Here is a 27,993-nt window from a genome sequence, read left to right on the forward strand (position 1 = left end):
CGCTGGGATTACAAGCATTCACCACTAAGCGGCTATAAGTATTATTATTTTTTTTTTTAAGAGAGAGTGAGAGAGGAGAGAGAGGGGAGAGAGAGAGAATTTTAATATTTATTTCTTAGTTCTCGGCGGACACAACATCTTTGTTTGTATGTGGTGCTGAGGATCGAACCCGGGCCGCACGCATGCGAGGCGAGCGCGCTACCGCTTGAGCCACATCCCCAGCCCTAAGTATTATTTTTGAGGTGAAAAAGTTATTGTTTTTTAAAAAAATATTTATTTTTTAGGTGTACTGACACAATACCTTTATTTTATTTATGTTTATGTGATGCTGAGGATGGAATCCAGGGCCTCACACATGCTAGAGGAGCACTCTGCTGCTGAGCCTCAACCCCACCCGCAAAAGTTATTGTTTTATATTGTCTTGTTTCAATAAAACTGTCAATTTAAATATTTAGAAGAGTATTTGAAATGTGGTAGTTTGTGCTATTGATGATTATTAATAAACATTAATGATACATCATTGTTCTAATTGAAATTTGGATTTAAAAAATAAAAAGAATGATGTACTTGCATTTGATTGGTGGCAATAAATTTAAAACATATCAGAAAATAAAAAATGAATTGTAGTCAGATGCAGTGGCACAAAACACCCATAATTCCTACTACTTGGGATGCTGAAGCAGAAGATTGCAAGTTCTAGGCCAACCTGGGCAATTTAGCAAGATCCCGTCTGATAATAAAATTTTGAAAAGGGCTAGGGATGTAGCTCAGTAATCCCCAGTACCAATAAGTAAATAAAAGTATATATGTTGAAGACATGAATTTAAAACTTAATCATAAACACCACCAATATTTGAAGGTTGCATGATAATTCTAAAGCATAGGTTATATTGAGGTTCATATAATAAACAAAAGACAAAATTTAGAAGAGAAATATATCGCCATAAGGCTGTTTTAAAAATGTTTTGAAATGGATGGTGCAGAAGTCTTTTAAACCAATACCATGGGGCTGGGTTATAGCTCAGCAGTAGAGGGCTTGCCTCGCACTTGTGAGGTACTGGGTTCGATCCTCAGCACCACATAAAAGATATATATAAAATAAATAAAAATATCTTTTTAAAAAAACCCAATACCATGATTTTTGTTATAAATAAAATGCTGATTATTACAGGGCATTTTCAATTTTTTATTAAAAAAAATACTGATTATCAATGTTCTTGGCCAATTAGACCAAGAGTAAATCCCATGGGGTTTGGGGTGTAGCTCAGTGGTACAGTGCTTGCCTAGCACGTGTTTGATCTAGCACTGGGTTTGATCCTCAGCAAAACATAAAAATAAATAAAATAAAATAAAAAATAAAGGTACTATGTCTATCTACAACTAAAAATATTTTTTTTAAAAAGGTAAATTACATGGTTATTAGTTTGAATGGTAGGGTTCTCTCTTAGACCTTCTTGCCTTACATTTGCAGGATTGGCAAATGCAAAGCTGCCACTTCTAGCTGCATGATCATAGCACAGATTGACCAGGTGAAATAATGACAAAATCCCAGTCAGCAAAGAAAGCAAGACAGGGCCTTGGGTAGTCAGAACAGCACAGGTTTAGCAATGTGAACTCTATGGCATATAAGTATTAGCTAGATAGTTTGATTTTCTGAGGTTGATATCATACAAAGAAACTTGATATTAACTACTTTAGGTAAAGATCTTAAACACTCATAAGGCTGAAAGGGAGACTGACAAGAGAAACATGTTTTCTAGATAAAGGGATTTTTTTTAATATTTATTTTTTAGTTTTAGGTGGACACAATATCTTTATTTTTTATTTTTATGTGGTGTTGAGGATTGAACCCAGTGCCCCATGCATGCCAGGTGAGCACACTACCACTTGAGCCACATCCCCAGCCCTAAAGGGATCTTTTGAAGGGTCTGATTTGGAAAAGCAGTTCACAGTCCTGCAAGACCCCCAGTGGGTATATTCCAAGACCCCAGGATGCCTCAAACCTTGGAGAGTATCAAACTCTCTATATACTATGTTTCATTTCTATCATAGATCTTAGCAATGTCAGCATATGATTTCTTTACCCCCTTATTAGGTCAAGAAATTTCACCTTTTCATTTAAAAGCACTTCACAACTACTTTTTTGTCATATCTGAATTGTCAGCATCATTGTTCTCATAGTTCAGGACCATTACCAAGTAATATAAAGGTGGAACACAAGCACTGCAATAACATAAAAGCCAATCTGATGACAAGAGGGCAACTAAGTGTCTAACTAGTGGGTAGCATATACAGCATGGATCCACTGATTGGGGAGATGATTCATGTACAGGGAGGGATGGAGTGGATGACAAAAGATTCATCACACTACTCAGAACGGCACACAATTTAAAATTTATGAATTGATAGGCCTTAATTAATATTCTTGAATCGTGGATAACTGAAATCTCAGAGGTTGAAACTATAAATAAGGGGGATTATTGTAATGGAGCAATGTAATAGATGTACAATAAACTTATAAAAAAAGAAAAGAATTGTTGCAAGGGCAGATGTTGCAAGTGGGCAGTGAGCCAAAACTTGACAAAACAGTATGTTCCTCACAATATGTTTCTTGATGTGTTAGTTGGCTCTGGGTGCCTGAGACTTTGATGGTCAAGTCATAGGGAGTTAAGAGAAGTCCTCTCCTTTGTGGGGATTGTAGATGATAAAAGAAATTTTTATTTCCTCAATGTGATAATTATTTTTTCTCTAGCTCAGAGCTTTTTAAATAGATCATAGCTGGCTAGTGTGGCGCACAATACTCTTTTTAAAAAGATCTTTAGTCCATATTGGAAGACATACACACACAGAGAGAGACTTTAAGTCCATTCTAGCCACTTGAAAGGGTTTGGTCTTAGAGAATCTAGGTCAAGCAGACCACATGATTTAGTAACTTAATAACTGTGGTTTATTTATGACAAAGTGCTATTACAATACATAACTTGAATAATAACTTGGGCATATGAATGACCTGGTGGATTTGTTAACCAAATTTATTGAGACTTGGCCTTCAAATTTTTGATTAAGTCTGGCACAGGACCCAGGAAGCTGTAGTTCTAGTAAGTACTTAAGAGATGCTGATCCAAGAGTTGCACACTGAGAATTACTCTTTAGCCAGCTTAATTCCGTTGATATGATTTTCAATATTTTCTCTTTGTTGTTTGAAAAGTGTGAGAGAAAATCTAGATTGGCACTAGAATTTATTAAGATCTGGGGCTACATCGATTTGGCAGATACTGTTTGGTTTAGGTTTTACTTTCCTCTTGATGTAGATATAGTCTGATTTTAGATTTAGTTATAACATGTAATGTCTACCAATTTTATAAATCTATACATCTCATAAGTATATATCTCATAAGTATACTCATTCTCTAATCCCCACCCCTCTGCTTAACTTATAACAACCTAGGAGTTGAACTACAGGATTTATGATAACTATGCTTACATTTGAGGAAGTGTGAAATTGCTTTTCAAGGTTACAGCATCATTTTATAGCCCCACCACCAATTCACTGAGGTACCAATTTCTCCAAATCTCACCAAAAATTATTACCTGACTTTTTTATTGTAGACAAATTAGTGGGTGTGGCTGTTCCTTAGTGATTAATAATGTTGAAAATATTTTTATGTGCTTAAAGGTCATTTTTCTATCTCCTTTAGAGAAGTGTCATTCAAGTCTTTTGCTTATTTATTAAATTGGATTTTTAAAAATTGAGTTGTAAGAGGTCTTTACACATTCTGGGCACCAGACCCATTATCAGATATATGACTTGCAAATATTTTTCTTCCATTCTGTCAACTTTCCCCCATTTCTTTTTTTTTTTTTTTAATTTTTACTTTTTAGTTGTAGTTGGACACAATACCTTTATTTTATTTATTTATTTTTATGTGGTGCTGAGGATCGAACCCAAGACCTCACACATGCAAGGTGAGTACTCAACTGCTGAGCCACAATCCCAGCCCCCTTTCCCCCCATTTTTTTAAGGAGGGAGGGAGAGAGAGAGAGAGAGAATTTTTTAATATTTATTTTTTAGTTCTCGGCGGACACAACATCTTTGTTTGTATGTGGTGCTGAGGATGGAACCGGGGCCCTATGCATGCCAGGCGAGTGCTCTACCGCTTGAGCCACATCCCCAGCCCCTTTTTAAAAAAATTTTTGAGATAGAGTCTTACTAAGTTGCTGAAGCTGTCCTCAAATTTGCAATGTCCCTTCCTCAGCCTCCCGAGTCTCCAGGGTTCCAGGGGTGAGCCACAGCGCCCAACAAGAACCCTTTACTTTTGATTTGATTAAAGTCCAATTTATTTTTCTGTTGCATGCTTTTGTTGTCATATCTAATAAACTGTTGCCTAATGCAAGGTCACAGAGATGTATCAAAACTATGTCTCCTAAGAATTTTATAGTTTTGACATTTTAATCCATTTTGAATTAAATTTTATAAGGCCCTTCACTTTTATTTATATGTTTATTTGGTACTAGGGATTAAGGTGAGGGGCACTTTACCATGAAGCCACATCCCAGCCCTATTTGTTTATTTATTTAGTTGTAGGTGGACACAATACCTTTATTTTATTTTTATGTGGTGTTGATGATAGAACCCAGTGCCTCATACATTCTAGGTGAGCTCTCTATCTCTGAGCCAGAACTCCAGCCCCCTTTCTAATTTTTTTTAATTTTGAGACAGGGTCTTGGTAAGTTGTTTAAGGCCTCACTAAATCGCTGAGCTGGCCTCAAAACTGGAATCCTGCTTTAGCCTCTTGAGTCACTGGGATTACAAGTATACACCACCATTCCTGACATCTATTTGTTTTGTTTTTGTTTTTGTTTTTGCAGGTGTGGGGTGGGTACCAGGGATTGGACCCAGGAGTACTTGACCACTGAGCCACATCCCCAGCCCTATTTTGTATTTCACTTAGAGACAAGGTCTCACTGAGTTGCTTAGCACCTCGCTTTTGCTGAGGCTGGCTTTGAACTTGTGATCCTCCTGCCTCAGCCTCCTGAGTTGCTGGGATTACAGGTGTGTGCCACTGCACCCAGATAACTATGGTTTTTAATTTTTAAAAAAAAATTTATAGTTGTACATGGACACCATGCCTTTATTTATTTAGTTTTTTATGTGGTGTTCAGGATTGAACCCAGTGCCTCACACATGCTAGGCAAGCACTCTGCCCCAGGCCTATTATTTTTAATCAACCCCCCCTTTTTTTTTAAAGAGAGAGAGAGAGAGAGAGAGAGAGAGAGAGAGAGAATTTTTAATATATTTTTTTTTTTTTAGTTCTCGGCGGACACAATATCTTTGTTGGTATGTGGTGCTAAGGATCGAACCCGGGCCGCCCGCCAGGCGAGCTCGCTACCGCTTGAGCCACATCCCCAGCCCTGAGGCCACTATCATTAACTTAGTGAGGCCTTAAGCAATTTAGTGAGACCCTAAGCAACTTAGTGATACCTGTCTCAAAATACAAAATAAAAAGGACTGGGAATGTAGCTCAGTGATAAAGCATCCCTGAGTTCAATCTCCAGTATAAAAATAAATAAATAAATAAATAAACAGATAAATAAATAAATGCATATTACTAAGTCAAACATGCCAATCTGAAGAGGCTATAAACAGCATGATTCCAACTATTATGCTATATGGAAATGTCAGAACTGTGAAGACAGTAAAAATATCCGTGGTTGCCAGAGGCTTCTGGTGGTAGTGGGAAGCTAGGAAGAAACAGGTGGAACACAGGGGATTTCTGGAGCAATATTCTGTATGTAAATATAGTAGTGGATACATGTCACTTTATATTGTCAAACCTGCAGTATGAATAAATCCCAATATAAACTATGGACTTCATGGATAGGCACTATACTGGTACAGATGGTAGTAGAGGCTGTATGGGGTTGGGGGGCAGTAGAGGCTGTATGGGGGTGGGGAGCAGCAGCAGAAAGAAAGTATTTGGGAACTCACTGTACTTTTCACTGAGTTTCACTGTAAATCTAAAACTTGTAAAAAAAATAATAAAGTCTCTTAATTAAAAAAAATTGCTAACAATCTAAATTGTCCATTCTGGAGAAATGGGAAGATTAATTGTACTATAATTATATGGTGAAATACTATACACTAGGTTATGAAATGAATTAGGTTTATAAATGATCCACATGAACATATCTCAAAAACAATGATGAGTAAAGAAAGTTAATTTGAAAAGAATATGGAGTTTCCTCCAAAAATTAAAACTAGAATGACTGTACACAATCCCATGACTGAGGATATACCCTAAGGATTTAAATCAGTATGCCAAAGAGATATCTGTACTTCTCTGTTACTGCAACACTATGTATGCACGATAGCCAAGATGTGGAATCAGCACCAGTGCTCATCAATGGATGAATGGATAAAGAAAACATTATACGAGAGGGGAAGATGGCGGCGGGAAGTGAGTAAGCCGCTCCGTGCTCCGCGCCGCCGCGTCTGAAAAGATGAGGTAAAAATTATTAAAGGAGATCTGTCGACAAAGACCCAGCACCATGTCAAGAAAAAGGCCTAGGTGGAGTGAATCCGCCAACAATGAGGGGCTCCCTCCATTTCCATGTGATTTCCCTTTTTTTATCCCTTTCCCTCCCACCTCATGACTCTGTTTAATGTTAATCTTTTCTTCCTGCTCTTCCTCCCTGTTCTGTTCTTAGTTGCTCTCATTATATCAAAGAAGACATTTGGTATTTGTTTTTTAGGGATTGGCTAGCTTCACTAAGCATAATCTGCTCTAGTGCCATCCATTTCCCTGCAAATTCCGTGATTTTGTCATTTTTTAGTGCTGCGTAATACTCCATGGTGTATAAATGCCACATTTTTTTATCCATTCATCTATTGAAGGGCATCTGGGTTGATTCCACAGTCTAGCAATTGTGAATTGTGCTGCTATGAACATCGATGTGGCAGTATCCCTGTAGTGTGCTCTTTTAAGGTCTTCAGGAAATAGTCCGAGAAGGGCAATACCTGGGTCAAATGGTGGTTCCATTCCCAGCTTTCCCAGGAATCTCCATACTGCTTTCCAAATTGGCCGCACCCGTTTGCAGTCCCACCAGCAGTGTACAAGAGTACCCTTTTCCCCACATCCTTGCCAGCACTCATTGTTGTTTGACTTCATCATGGCTGCCAATCTTACTGGGGTGAGGTGGTATCTTAGGGTGGTTTTGATTTGCATTTCCTTGACTGCTAGAGATGGTGAGCATTTTTTCATGTACTTGTTGATTGATTGTATGTCCTCCTCTGAGAAGTGTTTGTTCATGTCCTTGGCCCATTTGTTGATTGGGTTATTTGTTTTCTTATTGTCTAATTTTTTGAGTTCTTTGTATACTCTGGATATTAGGGCTCTATCTGAAGTGTGAGGAGTAAAAATTTGTTCCCAGGATGTAGGCTCCCTGTTTACCTCTCTTATTGTTTCTCTTGCTGAGAAAAAACTTTTTAGTTTAAGTAAGTCCCATTTGTTGATTCTTGTTATTTACTCTTGTGCTATGGGTGTCCTATTAAGGAATTTGGAGCCCGACCCCACAATCTGTAGATCGGAGCCTACTTTTTCTTCTATCAGACGGAGAGTCTCTGATTTGATATCTAGCTCCTTGATCCACTTTGAGTTGACTTTTGTGCATGGCGAGAGGAGGGGATTCAGTTTCATTTTGTTGCATATGGATTTCCAGTTTTCCCAACACCATTTGTTGAAGATGCTATCCTTTCTCTATTGCATGTTTTTAGCTCCTTTATCAAATATAAGATAGTTGTATCTTTGTGGATTAGTCTCTGTGTCCTCTATTCTGTACCATTGGTCCACCCGCCTGTTCTGGTACCAGTACCATGCTGTTTTTATTACTATTGCTCTGTAATATAGTTTGAAATCTGGTATCGCTATACCACCTGATTCACACTTCCTGCTTAGAATTGTTTTTGCTATTCTGGGTCTTTTGTTTTTCCATATGAATTTCACGATTGCTTTATCTATTTCTACAAGAAATGCCGTTGGGATTTTGATTGGCATTGCATTAAACCTATAGAGAACTTTTGGTAATATCGCCATTTTGATGATGTTAGTTCTGCCTATCAATGAACAAGGTATATTTTTCCATCTTCTAAGATCCTCTTCTTTTTCTCTCTTTAGGGTTCTGTAGTTTTCATTGTATAGTTCTTTCACCTCTTTTGTTAGGTTGATTCCCAAGTATTTTATTTTTTTTGAGGATATTGTGAATGGAGTGTTTTTCCTCATTTCCGTTTCAGAAGTTTTGTCGCTGATATACAGAAATACCTTTGATTTATGTGTGCTGATTTTATATCCTGCCACTTTGCTGAATTCATTTATTAGTTCTAGTAGTTTTTTTGTAGACCCTTTTGGGTCTTCTAGGTATAGAATCATGTCATCTGCAAATAGTGATAATTTAAGTTCTTCTTTTCCTATTTTTATGCCTTTAATTTCTTTCGTCTGTCTAATTGCTCTGGCCAGTGTTTCGAGAACTATATTGAATAGAAGTGGTGACAGGGGGCATCCCTGTCTTGTTCCAGATTTTAGAGGGAATGCCTTCAATTTTTCTCCATTTAGAATGATGCTAGCCTGAGGTTTAGCATAGATAGCTTTTACAATGTCGAGGTAAGTTCCTGTTATCCCTAGTTTTTCTAATGTTTTGAACATAAAGGGATGCTATACTTTGTCAAATGCTTTTTCTGCGTCTATCGAGATGATCATATGGTTCTTATCTTTAAGTCTATTGATGTGCTGAATAACATTTATTGATTTCCGTATATTGAACCATCCTTGCATCCCAGGGATGAATCCTACTTGATCATGGTGTACAATTTTTTTGATGTGCCTTTGTATCCGATTCGCCAGAATTTTATTGAGGATTTTTGCATCTAGGTTTATCAGAGATATTGGTCTGTAGTTTTGTTTCTTTGAGGTGTCTTTGTCTGGTTTCGGAATCAGGGTGATGTTGGCCTCATAGAATGAATTTGGCAGAGATCCCTCTTTTTCTATTTCCTGAAATAACTTGCAAAGTATTGGTATTAATTCTTCTTTAAAGGTTTTGTAAAACTCCGCTGTATACCCATCCGGTCCTGGGCTTTTCTTGGTTGGAAGTCTTTTGATTGCTTCTTCTATTTCATCTATTGATATTGGTCTGTTTAAGTTGTGAGTATCCTCCTGACTCAGTCTGGGCAAATCATATGACTTAAGGAATTTATCGATGTCTTCACTATCTTCTATTTTATTGGAATATAGGTTTTCAAAATAATTTCTAATTGTCTTCTGTATTTCTGAAGCATCTGTTGTAATATTGCCTTTTTCATCCCGTATGTTAGTAATTTGAGTTCTCTCTCTTCTTCTCTTCATTAGCATGGCTAGGGGTCTGTCGATCTTATTTATTTTTTCAAAGAACCAACTTTTTGTTTTGTTAATTTTTTCAATAGTTTCTTTTGTTTCAATTTCATTGATTTCTGCTCTGATTTTAATTAATTCTTGCCTTCTGCTACATTTGCTGTTGTTTTGCTCTTCCTTTTCTAGGGCTTTGAGATGAAGTGTGAGCTCATTTATTTGTTGGTTTTTCCTTTTTTTGAGGAATGACCTCCAGGCGATGAATTTCCCTCTTAAAATGCTTTCATTGTTTCCCATAGATTCCGATATGTTGTGTCTGTATTTTCATTTATCTCTAAGAATTTTTTGATTTCCTCCTTTATGTCTTCTGTAACCCATTGATCATTCAGTAACGTATTGTTCATTGTCCATGTGATGTAGGATTTTTCCTTCCTTCTTTTATCATTGATTTCCAGTTTCATTCCATTATGATCTGATAAAGTGCATGGTATTATCTCTACCCCTTTATATTTACTGAGGGTTGCCCTATGGCATAATATATGATCTATTTTTGAGAATGTTCCATGTGCTGCTGAGAAAAAAGTATATCCACTTGATGATGGTTGATATATTCTATATATGTCAGTTAAATCTAGGTTATTGATTGTGATATTGAGGTCAATAGTTTCTTTATTCAACTTTTATTTGGAGGATCTGTCCAATGGTGAGAGAGGTGTGTTGAAGTCACCCATGATTATTGTGTTGTGGTCTATTTGATTCTTGAACTTGAGGAGAATTTGTTTTATGAACGTCGCAGCGCCATTATTGGGTGCATAAATATTGATAATTGTTATGTCTTGTTGGTGAATGGTTCCTTTTAACAGTATATAATGTCCTTCCTTATCTCTTTTGATTAACTTAGTCTTGAAGTCGATTTTATTCCATATGAGAATGGCCACCCCTGCTTGCTTACGAGGACCGTGTGCGTGGTATATTTTTTCCCATCCTTTCACCTTCAGCCTGTGTATGTCTTTTCCAATCAGATGTGTCTCCTGAAGGCAGCATATTGTTGGATTTGTTTTTTTAATCCATGTTACCAGCCTATATCGCTTTATTGGAGAGTTTAAGCCATTAACGTTTAGAGTTACTATTGATATATGGTTTGTACTTCCTGCCATGTTTGATTATTTATCTTTTTTTTTCTAATTTAGTTTGTTTCTCCATGATTAGCTTTCCCCCCATCCTCTGTCTTTACTGAGGCACTTCCCGCTGATGGTTTTGGTTATTGTTTTTCATTTCTTCCTCGTGTAGAGTTTTGCTCAAGACGCTTTGCAATGCTGGTTTTCTGGCTACAAATTCTTTTAGCTTTTGTTTATCATGAAAGATTTTTATTTCGTTGTCATATCTGAAGCTTAATTTTGCTGGATACAGAATTCTTGGCTGGCATCCATTGTCTTTCAGTGTTTGAAATACATTGTTCCAGGATCTTCTCGCTTTCAGCGTCTGTGATGAAAAATCCGTTGTTAACCTTATTGGTTTACCTCTAAATGTAATCTGCCTCTTTTCTCTTGTAGTTTTTAATATTTTCTCTTTGTTCTGTATATTGGATATCTTTATAACAATGTGTCTTGGCGTTGGTCTACTGTGATTTTGTGTGCTCGGTGTCCTGTATGTATCTACAATTTGTATATCTGTTTCCTTTTTTATTTCTGGAAAGTTTTCTGTAATTATTTCCTTCAGCAAGTTACTCATTCCCTTGGCATGAATCTCTGTGCCTTCCTCTATCCCGATGACTCGTAACTTTGGTTTTTTTAAGTTATCCCAAATCTCTTGGATGTTTTTCTCGTGATTTTTTACCAGCCTATCTGAGTTGGCTAGACTCTTTTCAAGATGATATATTTTGTCTTCATTATCTGACGTTCTGGCTTCTACTTGCTCCACTCTGTTAGTGATACTCTCGATTGAGTTTTTAATTTGGTTTATCGTTTCCTTCATTTCTAGAATTATTGTTTGATTTTTTTTATAATCTCTATCTCCTGATAAAGATGCTTAACTTCTTCTTTTATCTGTTTATGTAATTCATTTTCAATGTGATCTTTAAGGTTCCTTTCCATCTGTCTAAGGTGTTCCTTGAGTTCTTTATATGGCCATTTTTCTGATGACTCCAGGTCCTCCTGAATATTTAGGCTGTCCTTCATTATTTGTACTCCTTTTCTTCCTTGCTTTTTTATGCTCATGATACTTCTTGTTCTGTTTGACTGCTGAGTTACTGTTTACTCTTATAAATTTATTTGATGCTTGGGAGGAGAGGTATTAGAAGGGAAGGGAAGAAGTCACTAAAGAGAGTGAGTGTAGGCAGGTAGAATTCAAGAAAGGGGGAATAAGAAAATTGAAAAGAAATGAAAAGACAAAAGAAAAAAGTGAAAAGAAAGAAAGAAAAAACGAAAAAATAAAAATTTAAAACCAAAAAAAATTATAATGATAACAAACAAATGGAAATTAAAGTTTAAAAAATAATAGTAATAATAATAGAATAAAAAGAATTAAAAAAATTGAAACCATTAATAAGGAAGTTGAAGAGCAACATAATCAACAACAAAAAGTGAAAATAAAATTTAAAAAAAATACCAATAATAATCATTAAAAAAAAATAATAATAATATTAAATGCAGTCATAGAGCTCAATTAACTTCTCTTCCAGTAGGTGGGAACTGGGCCAGGCTTCTCATCTTGATGGGTGGGAACCAATCACTGTTCCTCAGCTCTTCTTCCCAGACTGTGCAGGTCTCCAATCCTGAGTGCCTAGGGCCTTCTCTTGTGGTTCCTCAAGCCAGGCCCCGCTCACCTGTGAAGCTCGCCACAATACTGGCTACACGCCGGGTCTGCTGCTCCTGGGAGCCCTGTTTCCATGGATGCCTGGGCACACCCTTTCTGTTTGCCTCCCTCAGACCCTAAGTTTTTAGGGCTTGGGGCTGAGGACCCCCAGCGAATTTGTTTGCCCTCAGGTAGCAACTCCCCTGGTAGCTGGTGCAAGGGACCTCTGTTGTCAGCAGAGGGATACCCTGGGTCTGACTATCGTGCTCAGTTGGCTTTTACCTCTGTTGAGTTCAGGTGGGCCGACTAGTTATTTCAGCAGGATCATTAGTGCTGAGTCACTAGAAGAAGGCGAACCAGAACTAGAATGCAGCCCAATCCGGGCTCGGTGTGTTCTGAGAGGGGCAGACTGTTCGCCCGGGATCCCCTTCAGCTCAACAGTGCCTAGTGGTCCTGAGCGAACAGTATTTTGACAGTTTACTTCTCCCTTTGCTTGCGCAGCTGAAGGGGTTAGAGACTTGATCTCTCCACATCCGCCGCCACGTTGGATCACTTAGATTTTAAATTGTCACTCATCTTATCAGCTGTTTCATTTAACTCGGCAGCTCACTCATGCGGTGAAGAGTCTGCTCTATGGTGCTCCATGGGGGGAGGCGGCGGCGGCGGCACGGTGGCGGTTCAGCTGTGGCCTTCGGGACCCCCGGGGAGGGGGTGCGGGCTGGGGGAGGGGAGGCAGCGCCTCGGGGCCACGCGGGCCGGGTACCGGACACGGGGGAGAGCGGGCGGGGTGGGGAAAGAAATTGAGATCTAGATTTAGGGACTGAGCATGGGAGGAGAGACAGCTGGGGAGAAGCAAAGCGGAAAGGCGAAGAGGAGAAGGAGAAGGGGCCAAGGGAGCCGGGAAGCTCGGGCTGCAGCCTTACTGCTCGCGCTGAAGTCGTGATGGACTCACTCCACCTTGGCTGGAGTCGTGGCGGATTCACTCCACCTAGGCCCCTTTCTTGACACGGTGCTGGGTCTTTGTCGACAGATCTCCTTTAATGATTTTTACCTCATCTTTTCAGACGCGGCGGCGCGGAGCACGGAGCGGCTTACTCACTTCCCGCCGCCATCTTCCCCTCTCGTATAATGTTTTCTTTATCCATTCATCCATTGATGAGCACTGGTGCTGATTCCACATCTTGGCTCTCGTGCATACATAGTGTTGCAGTAACAGAGAAGTACAGATATCTCTTTGGCATACTGATTTAAATCCTTAGGGTATATCCTCAGTCGTGGGATTGTGTACAGTCATTCTATTTTTAATTTTTGGAGGAAACTCCATATTCTTTTCCATAATGGTGGTACTAAGAAGGGGACTTTTGCTGTTCTTGTATGACTTGAATTTTTAAAAATTATATAGTAATGTAGCTATATACATACTTTGTATAATTTTTCATGGGAAGTAGGAAATTAATTTCCCATTTCTATGAAATAATTTTACTATATAAGAAAACAGGGATTGGGGCTGGGGTTGTGGCTCAGAGGTAGAGCACTTGCCTAACATGAATGAGGCACTGGGTTCAATCCTCAGCACCACATAAATATAAAGATATTGTGTCCACCTATAACTAAAAAAAAAAAAATAATAATAATAATAAAAGAACACATGGGGCTGGGGTTGTGGATCAGAGGTAGAGCACTTGCCTAGCATGTGTGAGGCACTGGGTTCAATTCTCAGTACTACATATAAATAAATAAAATAAATATCCATTGACAACTAAAAAATATTTTAAAAGAAAACAGCTAACACAAGAATAACCTCATTTTTTTCTGATAGAACTTACGAAATAAAAATCCTTTATGCAATAAGCACTGTTACAAATCTAGAAATGTTTTAATAAGTAGTGATTTTCTTGGTTGCTGTTCTGCTTACTTTATTTTTAAAAATATTTATTTGTTCTAATTTGTTATACATGACAGCAGAAGGCATTTCAGTTCATTGTACATAAATGGAGCATAATTTTTCACTTCTCTGGTTGTACACAAAGTAGAGTCACACTATTCAAGTCTTCATACATGTACCTAGGATAATGATGTCCATCTCATTCCACCATCTTTCCTACCCCTATGCCTCCTCCCTTCCCCTTCATCCCATTTTGCTCCCCCCCCACACACACACCCCATTATGGATAAGCAACCACTTATCAGAGAGAACATTTGGCCTTTGGCTTTTTGGATTGGCTTACTTTGCTTAGCTATTCTCCAACTTCGGCTGGAGTTGTGGCTCAGCAGTATAGTGCTTGCCTAGCATGTGCGAGGCCCTGGTTCGATCCTCAGCACTACATAAAAATAAAATAAATAAAATAAAGATATTCTCCAACTCCATCCATTTACCAGCAAATGCCATGATTTTATTCTCTTTTAATGCTGAGTAATAGTCCATCGGGTATATATACTACAGTTTCTATATCCATTCATCTATTGATAGGCAATCTAGGTTGGTTCCACAATTTAGCTATTGTGAATTGTACTGCAATAAACATTAATGTGGCTGTATCACTGTAGTATGCTGCTTTTAAGTCCTTTGGGTATAAACCGAGGAGTAGGAAGCTGGGTCAAATGGTGGTTCCATTCCAAGTTTTCCAAGGAATCTCCACACTGTTTTCCATATTGGTTGTACCAATTTGCAGTCCCACCAGCAATGTAAGAATGTGCCTTTTTCCCCACATCCTCACCAACACTTAATGATGTTTGTATTCCTAGTAGCTGCCCATTCTGACAGGAGTGAGATGAAATTTTTGATTTGCATTTTTCTAATTTCTAGAGATATTGAACATTTTTTCATATATTTGATTGATTGTATATCATCTTCTGAGAAGTGTCTGTTCAGTTCCTTGGCCCATTTATTGATTGGGCTATTTGTTACTTTGGTGTTTAGCTTTTTGAGTTCTTTATATACTCTAGAGATTAGTGCTCTATCTGATGTGCAAATGGAAAAAAATTACTAGTTCTAAAAGTTTTCTTGTGTAACTTTTAGGGTCTTCTAGGTATAGAATCATATCATTGGCACATAGTGCTAATTTGAGTTCTTCTTTTCCTACGTGTATCCCTTTAATTTCTTTTGTCTGTCTAATTGCTCTGGTCAGTGTTTTAAGAACTGTGTTAAATAGAAGTGGTGAAAAAAGGCATCCCTGTTCCAGTTTTTAGAGGGAATGCTTTTAATTTTTTTCCCATTTAGAATGATGTTGGCCTGGGGCTTAGCATAGATAGCTTTTATAATGTTGAGATAAGTTCCTATTATTCCTAGTTTTTCTAGTGTTTTCAACATGAAGGGGTGCTGCATTTTGTCGAATGCTTTTTCTGCATCTATTGAGTTGATCACATGCTTCTTATTGAGAATTTTTGCATCTATGTTCATTAGAGATATTGGTCTTAAGTTTTCTTTCTTTGATGTGTCTTTGCCTGGTTTTGGAATCAGGGTGACACTGGCCTCATAGAATGAGTTTGGAAGTGCTCCCTCTTTTTCTATTTCCTGAAGTAAATTGAAGAGTATTGGCATTAGTTCTTCTTTAAAGGTCTTGTAGAACTCAGCTGTGCATCCATCTGGTCCTAGGCTTTTCTTGGTTGGTTGACTTTTGATGGTGTCTTCTATTTCATCACTTGAAATTGATCTGTTTAAATTGGGTATATCATCCTGATTGAATTTCGGAAATCATATGACTCTAGAAATTTGTCAATGCCTTCAATATTTTCTATTTTATTGGAGTACAAGTTTTCAAAATAATTTCTAATTATCTTCTGTATTTCTGTAGTGACTGTTGTAATATTTCCTTTTTTATCACATGTTAGTAATTTGAGTTTTCTCTCTCCTTCTGTTTGGTAGCATGGTGAAGGGTCTGTCAATATTATTTATTTTTTCAAAGAACCACCTTTTTGTTTTGTCAATTTTTTCAATTGTTTCTTTTGTTTCAATTTCATTGATTTCAGCTCACATTTTAATTATTTCCATCTTCTAGTGCTTTTGGTGTTGATTTGTTGTTCTTTTTCTAGGGCTTTGAGATGTTATATTAAGTCATTTATTTGTTTACTTTTTCTTCTTTTAAGGAGTGAACTCCATGCAATGAACTTTCCTCTTAGTACTACCTTCACAGTGGCCCAGAGGTTTCAATACTTTGTATCTTTGTTCTCATCCACTTCTAAGAATCTTTTAATCTCCTCCCTGATGTCTTTTGCAACCCATTGTTCATTCAGTAACATATTATTCAGTCTCCAGGTGTTGGAGTAACTTATTTTTTATTTTATCATTGATTTCTAATTTCATTCCATTATGATCTGATAGAATGCAGGGTAATATCCTTTTTGTATTTGCTAAGAGTATCTTTGTGGCATAATATATGGTCTATTTTAGAAAAAGATCCATGTGGTGCTGAGAAGAAAGTGTATTCATTTATTGAAGGATGAAATATTCTATATATGTCAGTTAAGTCTAAGTTATTGATTGTACCATAGTTTTTAGTTCAGCTTTTGTTTGGACGATCTATCCAGTGGTGAAAGAGGTGTGTTAAAGTCACCAAGAATAATTGTGTTGTGGTCTATTTGACTCTTGAACCTCAGAAGAAGAGTATGTTTGATAACGTAGATGCTCCATTGTTTGGGGCATATAAATTAATTATTGTTATGTCTTGTTGATAAATTGTTCCCTTAAGCAGTATGAAATAGCCTTCTTTATCCCTTTTGATTAACTTTGGCTTGAAGTCTATTTGATATGAGGATGGAAACCCCTGCTTGTTTCTGCAGTCCATGTGAGTGGTATGATTTTTCCCAACCTTTCACCTTCAGTCTGTGGATGTCTTTTCCTATGAGATGAGTCTCTTGGAGGCAACATATTGTTGGGTCTTTTTTAAAAAATCCAATCTACCAGTCTATGTCTTTTGATTGGTGAGTTTAGGCCATTAACAGGGTTATTATTGAGACATGACTTGTATTTCCAGCCTTTTTGTTTGTTTTTGGTATTTAACTTGACTTGGTTTGTCCTTTGATTCATTTTTCCTTTAGTATAAAACCTCCCTTTGCTGATTTTCATTATTGTTTTTCTTTTTTTTTTTAAAGAGAGAGTGAGAGAGGAGAGAGAGAGAGAGAGAGAATTTTTAATATTTATTTTTTAGCTGGCAGACACAACATCTTTGTTGGTATGTGGTGCTGAGGATCGAACCCGGGCCGCACGCATGCCAGGCGAGCGCGCTACCACTTGAGCCACATCCCCAGCCCCAACATTGTTGTTTTTCAATTCCTCTTCATGGTGTATTTTGTCAAGGATGTTCTGTAGTGTAGACTTTCGAGTTGTAAAAATCTTTTAATTTGTTTATCATGGAAGGTTTTTATTAATCATCAAATCTAAAGCTTAATTTTGCTGGATATAAGATTCTTGGGGCTGGGGATGTGGCTCAAGCGGTAGCGCGCTCGCCTGGCATGCGTGCGGCCCGGGTTTGATCCTCAGCACCACATACAAAGATGTTGTGTCTGCCAAAAAAAAAAAAAACTAAAAAATAAATATTAAAAAAATTCTCTCAAAAAAAAAAAAAAAGAAAAAGAAAAAAAGATTCTTGGTTGGCATCCATTTTCTTTCAGAGCTTGATATATGTTGTTCCAGGATCTTCTAGCTTTCAGGGTTTGGGTTGAAAAATCTGCACATATGCTAATTGTTTTGTTTTCCCCCTCTATGTAATCTGCTTTCTTTCTCTTGTGGCTTTTAATATTCTCTCTTTATATTGTATGTTAGGCATTTTCATTATAATGTGCCTTGATGTGGATCTGTTGTGATTTTGTACCTTTGGTATCCTGAAAGCCTCTTGAATAGTTTTCCAATTCATTCTTCATGTTTGAAAAATTTTCTGACATTATTTCATTGAACAGATTGAGCATTCCTTTGGTTTGGAATTCTTTTCCTTTCTCTATCCCAATAACTCTTTTTTAATATAAATTAGTCACATATTTTATTTCTATCTTCTTTTCCAATAACTCTTAATTTGGTCTTTTTATGCTATACCACATTTCTTGTATGCTCTGCTCATGGTTTCTTCCCATTTTCACTGTGTGTTCTACATTCTTTTCAAGATTATATATTTTGTCTTCATTGACTGAGGTCCTGTCTTCCAAGTGGTCTAATCTGTTGGTGATAGTTTCAATTAAACTTTTGATTTGATTTATTGTTTCTTTAATTTCAAGGATTTCTGTTGTTCTTTTTTGAAAACCTCTATTTCCCTTTTGAAGTAATCTTTTGCTTCCTGTATTTGTTTATGTGGCTCTTTGTCAAAATGATCTTTTGCTGCCTCTATTTGCTCTCTTATATCATCTTTTAATTCACAGAACATTTTAATTATATACATCCTGAACTCTTTCTCTGTCTTATCTTCTGCTGTGCTGGCCATGGATTCTAATAATGTGGTATCTTGCTTTGTTTGGGGCACTTTCTTCCCTTATCTTTTCATATTGCTTGTGTGTCTTCCCTTCTAGCACCATGGATCCTAGGTGAGGGGTGGGCAGGAATATCAGTGCAAGAGAAGCTGTATTCTCACAACTTGAATCCCAGGTCACAGAGCGATGCAGAATGCTGCCTCCCTCTGGCCCGCCATCTTGGACTCTGTCATTTCTTTTTTGTTTGTTTGTTTGTTTCTCCAGTTTTTTTTTTTAAATATTTTTAGTTATAGATGAACAAGATACCTTTGTTTATTTTTATGTGATGCTGAAGATCAAACCAGGAGCCTCACACATGCTAGGAAGCGCTCTACCACTGAGCTACAATCCCAGTCCCTTTTTTAAAAAATATTGTTTTGCTGTAGATGGACACAATACCTTTATTTTATGTGGTGCTGAGTATCGAACCCAGTGGCTCATACGTGCTAGGCACGTGTTCTACCACTGAGCTGCAACCCCATCCCCCTTCCAGTTTCTTAACTTTTATTATTTTAAGACTGTTGCAACATTTCAATCAGAAACAAGCAAACAACACTGTTCATTAAAATGAGTTTGGTGGCCAGGCCTAGTGGTACACACTTGTAATCTAAGTTAATCAGGAGGCTGAGGCAGGAGGATTGCATGTCTAAGGTATCAGCCTGGGCAATTTAGTGAGATTCTGTCTCAAAAAAGAAACATTTTTTAAAAAACTGGGATGTGGCTCAGAGGTAGTACACTTGCCTAGGTTGTACAACGCTCTTAATTCAATCCCCAGTACAGGGGGAAAAAAAGTTTGGTAGATTTTACCTTGGAAAGCCCCTAAAATAGGTGGGGAAATAGAATGTATTTTATTGCCACTGACCCCAATCAAGTCCTATTTGGGCAATGAACACGTTTGCATTCCAGGGAGCCTTTTAACTCTGCTTCTATCAGAAAAATGGACATTTTAGTTCTGAATATATTGTTATCTACATTTTAATGAAACAGTATCACTTAAAATTTTAAATTAAATAACTGGTTATATGAAACATTAAACATCAACTATACAAAACAATACTCTTGAGAACACATAGAGCTTATTATTAGGTCTGAAAAAATATATCCTTATATTTGGAGAATATTTTCTTTCATAGTTAATTTTAATTCTAAAAGAAGTCTCAAAACTAATCTGGATTCAAATTCCATTCTATACAATGGATTATTGTAGTAATTACATACAAAACTTTCCAAGAATCTAAACTATTAACCTTTAAGCATTTGCATGAAAAGTGACAAAAGTCTTACTGGATAAATTGGAAGCATTTACTTGCCAACTCAAACTTTTAAAATACCTAAAATAAAAAGTCAATCATTCATCTCCAAAATCTGATAAATGTTAAAGAAATTTTCTCCCCCAAAATGAACATAATGAAGCCTGCCTAGGAATGAAGTGTGCCACCACACCTCGCACAACCAAGGAAAGTTTTAAAATTAATTTGGTTTGCCAGTCATGGTAGCGAAGGTTTGTAATCCCAGCAAGTAAGGAGGCTGAGGCAGGAGATTCACAAGTTCAAGCCAGCCTTGGCAACTTAGTGAGACTCTTAGCAACTTAGCAAGACCATTGCAAAATTTAAAAAAAAAAAAAAAAAAAAAAAAAAGACTGGGAATGTAGCTCAGTAGTTAAAAGACCAGTGGATTCAATCTCAGTACTGAGGTATGAAAAAAAAAAACTAATTTAGTTTTTTAGGGCTGGGCTTATAGCTCAGTGGTAGAGCGCTTGCCTAGTACGTTCGAGGCCCTGGGTCCCATCCTCAGCACCACGTAAAAAAAAATAAATAAAATAAAGGTATTGTGTCCAACTACAACTAAAAAATAAATATTAAAAAATATTTAGTTTTTAAAAAATGGTCGGGAGGACTATTAATTGACAAATATTAAGACATTCTGTCATATCCTGTTGCTTACTGTACCAGGGAGTGGGCTTTCTAAACACCCATGGAAAATATACCGAGACTAAAAATAATGAAAGGAAAAAAAAAAAGAAATAGTCTGCAAGGGCTCTCTGGAGCAAAGCAAGAATCTGGATAGCCTATTTACAGGCAAGAGAGCTTTCATAATCGCCCAGAGTGAACAGTCAGTATGGCAGTTATCAAAGCACATTCTATTCTCCCTTAGGTTGTTATCAGATGGAGAATTCCTTTTTGGGGGAAGAAAGGAGGCAGGGGAAGGACAGGTTGTGAAAAGCCAACTAGCTGAGGTTAAAAAAAATTGTTTACTTCCTTCATCATTTTCATTTTTTTAAGAAAGTCTCTTACTTTTCTTAGAATTTTTCCTTCTGCACGTCTCACAAGGAAGGCATGTTTCCTTATAAAGATATGCTTAACAATGCAGAGCTTTCTGAAATGTCTTTTACAAGTAGCATGTTACACCTTATTTTTTACTATATTTATAACTTATGTAACTGCAACTAAAATTCAAGCTTTAAAAGTTTTTTTCTTTTCAACTCATGGACTTCAAAACCAATGGAAAGAACATGGCCAAGATTTGAAGAAATATCCAGCAGTTACATCTCCTATGTTAAAAAATCTTACCAGACAATAAAATTCTCCCTTCAGAAAATATACTTCAACTATGAGTTACACTTAGAAAAGGGGTCTTTACAGATACCAAATTAAACATTTTGATTTTTAAATTAGAATAAATACTGTTAACAAAAATGAAATTGCTTTAGCAATGAAAAAAATCTTTGCAGTATAAAATTGTAAGATTACATATCAAAAATAAAAACTAAGTCTTTACTCATCTTTATTGAATGTTTTGTGAAAATGATCCTTTAAAGGGCTTATGGGAAAGATGAGAAAAAAAATTGCCTTTAAAATTCTAATCATTTCATTGTATTAATTTTTTGTTGTTTTTGAAAGATATGTTTAATAGATGTTACAGAGAAAGCTAAAAAATAAAAATTATGCCACTCTTGTAGGTCTTTTGAATTTTTGAATTTTCACATGTCATGGCACTTTATAGTTACAAAATAAAATGTCCATATGTTTTTATTCACTTAAAATTTTTCCTCAAATAACAATAATTGCTGGAAAGGATGTGGGGGAAAGGTTACGTATACTGGTGGGATTGCAAATTAGTACAACCACATGGAGACCTCAAAAGACTAGGAATGAATCCACCATATAACCCAGCTATCCCACTCCTGAGTATTTATTCAAAAGAACTAAAATCAGCAGACTACAGTGATACCAGCACAGCAATATTTATAGCAGCACAGTTCACAATAGCCAAGTTATAGAACCAGCCTAGGTGTCCATCAACAGACGAAATAATAAATTGTAGTACACATGCAATGGAGTTTTTACTCAGTCATAAAGAAGAATGAAATTTTGTCATTTGCTGGTAAATGGATGGAACTGGAGAACATCATACTAAGTGAAATAAGCCAGAGCCAGAAAGTTAAAGGTCAAATGTGTTCTCTCATATGTAGAAGCTAAGAGAAAAAACAGAAAGAATAAAAACGAGGATCTCACAAAAACAGAAGGGAGACCAAGAGATTAAAGGAAGGGATTAGAAGGAAAGGAGGAGGGGATGGCATTGAGAAGTACTAGGAAACAAAATTTCCCAAATCATGCTATCTCCATGTATAAATATACCACAATTAATACCTATTATATATATAAGATTATAATGTACTAATTAAAATAATGAGATCAAGGAGAGGGAGGAAGAGGGAAAGGGAATACTTCAGAATTCTCTACCAGATAATAGAGACAGATGCACAGAATGCCAACAAAACAAACATCCTTTAATCTTGAATTTGACTTTTATTTTAAAATACATTTAGCATAGAACTGTCATAGGACAGAAAATAATAAAACACAAAGAAATGGAATATTTTCAAATACTTTTGAGCTAGACATAAAAATTAATAGTATAGCATAGACCCCAAAATTCATTCAATAACCACACGTTTTTGAAAGAAAAGCTCTTTTCACATTTTCCAACGTACCGATAGGTTCCAAAGTGCCTTGGTTTCTTTTTAATAGGTAAAGAGTCCAAATTTAGTTGCTTTATTTAAAATTATCAGATTCAGTTTCGGTAAAAATTACCATGTCCTTAAATTCTCAATCAGAATTATAAAAATATGAGCTCAAATAGTTATGCTATGCAAAATAGATACATCTGAATTGATATTTCAGGATAATCATAGATATTGCACTAAAATCAGTAATCCCATACCTGATGTTCATTTATATGGAAAGTTAATTATCTTCTTTATGAATCTCTTACTACAAATAAAATTATGTTAATCTAATTACAATCACACTTGAAAATATAAAGGCACAGACAAAAAAAATAGTTACATACTATACCCAAATTTTCCACTGTGAAAACAATAAAAAGTTGGAAAAATAATAGGATATAAATGATTGATACTTATTATTTTTAGATTTTATAATTTATCTTAAGTAGCTAATAAGTGAGTATTAAAAGTTAACAGTGGGCAATCCAATCCTTTCCAAATTTAGAAAAATGTTTTTACATATGAAGCATTTGCACCGTCCCACCTAAAATTTCAACTACATTTCCATTCATTGGAAATATCTACCTGCAGTATAAACAATCAAGACTATGTGCAAAAAAAATATATCTTGTTCCTATAACTTACAATACACAGAAAAATACCTACAAAAATGGAAATATTTATCCTTTTAGCTTTCCAATAAATTAGTGAGAAATTTTAGCCCATTCCACATTTCTTTCTAAATAAAGGTCTAAAGGATTAAGGGTGGTTTAGTTCAATCCCTGTTAGTTTGACATATATTTTTAAAATATTTGCCTGATTATATGTAATTAAGATAGAATTAGTCTTTTATATCACAGTATACATGGCATTTCTTAATTCAGCAACAGAAAGGCACAATTAGCAAGCAATAAAATTCAGTACCTGAATTATTAAACTGATGTACAAAACAGTTGCAAAAAAAAAGTACATTCAATACAGTGTACAGAACTTAAAAAAAAAAAAAGAGAATCTAAAAACTAATTTTTCTGAAAATTTGGTCCATTCAAAATGTCTCCCATGTTCAACATCATGGGTAACATGAAAGGTGATGGCAGTGTAAAAAGAGGCAGTAAATTAATATGTGGTAGCATATGAATTCTGGTCTATTAATTATGCAATTCAATTAGGAAATGGCTCCCATAGTAAATAAATGTTAAATATATTTGTTAATAACATACCTGTATTAATTCCAAATACACAGGCACAACTGTTTGCATATTATTATTGATTTAATAATACACCCCACAGTTTAAAAAAAACCTTAGGTATATTATTTTATATATAACATATATTAGATATATAATTGTATATTATGTACCTTAATATATATTATATATAACTTGAATCCATAATAGCACAAAACTCTCCAAACATTACATGAACATTCTAAATAGATACTTAATCATTTTCTCAGTATAGAAATAGTTCAGCTCACCTAAAACAATATCTGGATGTGCAATGATAAAAAGCACTGACTCTTAAGAATTTACTTAAATAATTATTTAAGTTAAATTCTTGCAAAAGCCTAAACTCTGATCTTTTCTTTTAGTATATTTTTAGGTATCAGTAACTGATAACTTCCTTTCTTATCACAAACAGTATTTCCCCATCAAGAGATACCAATAAAGAAAAATATGTAGGGAACCAAAAATGTGATAGAGAAACCAACCATTCCATAGGTAATATATCGATAAGGAAGTTCAACTTCCATGTGCTGTCTTGCTTTTCGAATATCATCACATGGTATGTTAAAGATTTTACAGGCTAAAGGAATGGTGATCTTTTTCATTATATCTCTGACTATTAGTACAAATATCATTCCTATGAGGATCCGAAATATGGCTTTTCCAAACAGAGTCACAGTAATGGGAGGCCTAGTGAAAGGTAGTATCTCTAAAGAAGGATCTAATAGTAGACCCACGCTATAAGCAACATGGGATCCACATGCAATTCCAGCACCACTTCCTAGAATCTCAGCTGTGTCTCCACGGGATGTGCTCCAGGTATCAAGAGTGAAAGAAAAGATTCCTAAAGCTAAATGAAGACCGATGATGATTAGTGGAGCATATTTGTGAGTTTGGTTGAAGTTGTCAATCAGGTCCACAAATGGATAGAAGACAGCTAAGATTAAAATGGTATATAGGAATCCAGCAATAATGTCCTGGGAAAAGATAAAAGTTGTTTAGTATAGTTGTTTAATATAATACTATTTTTGGCATTTAAAAAATAGTATATATTTCACATTTTAAAAGTTGAATAGATACAAATTTTATAATTCTCAAAGTAAACTTTACAAACTAAAAATGGTTGTAATGATAAAAAAATCTACTGGTAATAATAAAAGATTATTTTCATAGTTTTACCCTTTTATAAATTAAGAACATATACACTATACGCAAATTTATATTCAGATTCGAAACAATAAACTGTGCTTACATTGTACAGTTTTGTTTCTGAAAAGAAAGTATATTTATTATTCAAAGAAATAGTCACTTGCTGTCATACAGCTTACATTTTAGTGGAAAAGACTGAGGATAACTGTGTTTAAGTAAGAAAACAGATAAATATTATAGTGACAGATAGTTACAAACATTGTGTAGAAAGTAAAACAGGATGGGAAGGGCTCTATGAGAGTGGGAGGGAAGCCTGTCTGAGGAAGTCACACCTAAGCAAAGACTAGATTTTAGACAGAATTAGCCCTACCTTTCTTTACAGTGCTAGAGGAAAAGATTCTCCAGGCAGAGGGAATACCAAGTGCAAAAGCAAAGGCCTTGAGGCAGAAAAGTGACGAGTTCAAGGGAACTGACAGAAATCCAGCATGCCTCAAATATCAAAGGGAGAGGAATATGATACAAAATCAAAGAGATACTTAGAAGTCTAATCATGTAGAACTCTTGTAGTTAGGGAAAGAGTTTAGATTTTATTTCAAAAGTGACAGGGAGCCAAGGCTAGAGAAGTGTCCCAGAGATAGAATGCTTGCCTGGCATGCAAGAGACCTTGGGTTCAATCCCTAGTACTACAAAAAATAAAAATAAAATTCATATCTACATGAAGAGAAGGTATGTCAATGGATTTAGTAAAATATTTTAAAATTAGATTTAATTTTAATTTAATTTCTTTCCCATATTCAATTTATGAATATGGGAAAGAAACAAAAGAATTAATAGAAGATAATTTACTGCAAAAAATAAAGCTAGTATTTAAAGTAACTTTTCTGAATTATTCTTTTTTTTAAACATATTATTTTGTGTTTTCATCTTCTTTTTTTTAATATTTATTTTTTATTGGACACAACATCTTTGTTTTGTATGTGGTGCTGAGGATTGAACCCGGGCCGCACGCATGCCAGGCGAGTGAGCTACCACTTGAGCCACATCCCCAGCCCCTGAATTATTCTTGAAAACCTGCAAACATGTTCCATAATTTTTACCTTGAAACCAAATCCTCACATCTACTCTGTATCACTGAAAATCTTGTCAAAAGAGTTAACAGTCCCTATGTCCATGTCCTCACTTCCTATATTTTTCTAGACTCACTCCTTCAATGAAACCACCACTTTTCATGGATACTAGCAATCTTCATGACACTAAAAACAATGGTCACTCCTCAACTAGGACAGACTCCAGGAGTCCTCTATCAGAGTTACATTCCCAGCTCTTTTTATGTTTTATTTTGAGACAGAGCCTTGCTAAATTGCCCAGGCTGGCCTCAAACTTTGCAATCCTCTTGCTTCAGCCTTCCAAGTCACTGGGATTACTGGCATGCACCACTGCACCCAGCTACAATGGTCACTTCTCAACAGCATTCAATATAGTTGAGCAACAGACTGTCGAATGTTTTGTCTTAAAATTCTTAACTGGGAAAAAAATTAATGTAGGGTATAAAACAGGTACAGAAGTAAATACCTATAATCCCAGTGATTTAGGAGACTCATGCAGGAGAATTGTAAATTTGAAACCAGCCTGAGCAACTTAACAAGACCCTGTCTCAAAATAAAAAATAAAAAGGACTGGAAATAGAGCTCAGTGGTAGAAAACCCCGGATTCAATCCCTAGTACTGCAAAAAAAAAAAAAAGAAAGAAAGATACATAAAGTATATATGAAATTACAAAATTACTATCTATGAAATTATTTGCCCAACAAAAGAACTATAATATTACCAGTACTGTCAGATCTATTGGTGCACTGCCTCCTAATTCTATTACTGTACCCTTCCCAGAGGCAATTTCCAAGTCTGGATTTTGGCTGAATTAATTGTTTTACCACATATCTTGAAGCAAAATATTATCTAGTTTTGCTTCTTCCTGAGCTTTGTAAAAATATTACCATGTAGCATGTAACCCCCGGGGCCCTTTTTTTGGTGCCAGAGATTGAGCCCAGGGGCACTTAACCACAGAGCCACATCTCCAGCCACTTTTTATATTTTATTTAGAGACAGAGTCTATCTGAGTTGCTTAAGGCTTCACTAAGTTGCTAAGGCTGGCTTTGAATTCTGATCCTCTTGTCTCAACCTCCCAAACTGCTGGGATTATAGGCAGGCACTACCATGCCTGGCCCTTGTGGTCCCTTTTGACTTGTTTTTTACACTTAACATTAAGGTTTTTAGATTCATTCATTATATATAATTGTAGATCAACCACATTCACAACTCTATAATATTTTGCTTTGTGATTATACAATTCATCCACTTTCCTACTGCTGGTCATTCAGATTGTTTTCAGATTTTGGATTAATTAACTGGTCCCGGTTGAACTTGAATGCTTCCTTAGTTGGCATCTATTCTTATACCAACCAGGAGTATTATAAACATTACTCCTATGCTCTTTTTTGTGATGCTCCCTGGCACAGATCTGCAACTGTTTCTCTAGAGTATATGCTTAGGAATAGATTATCTGAATCATAAAATATGTTCAATTTTACAAGACAATAAAAAGGACAAGAAAAAAATAATACAACCCACTTGAAAACTTAGAATTCCATGAAATAGTTCATATTTTGTCATATTATGTCTTTTCTTCTATGCTTTATCTACATTCCTAGGGTGCCTTCAGAGACACCATGTGAGGAAAAAAAAGATTCCACATGAGATGCTGAGGGTAAAGATGCTGAGGGAAAATATACAGTTCTGTTCTCAAGGAGCCTACAGTTCACTGCAGATGACAAGAAAAAAAGCCATCCCAATTAAGGGTAAATGGAAGAAGGGTCACCTAATCAGTCTTAAGAAAGGGAAGATGGGGAAGGTAATGAGGCTTAAGAACATCTGCAATGAGTAATGAAGAATGAATGGGACAGTTAGCCAGGCCAAGACAGTGAAAAGGGCATTCCAAGCAAAGGTAT

General features: G+C 36.0%; 2 protein-coding genes across 3 annotated transcripts in view; both read right to left on the reverse strand.

Moving 5' to 3' along the window:
• The window catches only part of WDR89 (WD repeat domain 89), a 142,116-nt gene that overhangs the window by 92,046 nt on the left and 22,077 nt on the right, over nt 1–27,993 (reverse strand). The gene's annotated exons all lie outside the window — the stretch shown is intronic.
• The window catches only part of SGPP1 (sphingosine-1-phosphate phosphatase 1), a 28,440-nt gene continuing 22,841 nt past the window's right edge, over nt 22,395–27,993 (reverse strand). Inside the window, exon 3 of the mRNA XM_081292691.1 lies at nt 22,395–24,817. Within this exon, the coding sequence (XP_081148817.1) occupies nt 24,266–24,817 (552 nt within the window). The 3' untranslated portion in view covers nt 22,395–24,265. The remainder of the gene's footprint in view (nt 24,818–27,993) is intronic.

Source organism: Spermophilus citellus, assembly GCF_964194105.1.
Source record: "Spermophilus citellus genome assembly, chromosome: 4".
Taxonomy (NCBI): Eukaryota; Metazoa; Chordata; class Mammalia; order Rodentia; family Sciuridae; genus Spermophilus; species Spermophilus citellus.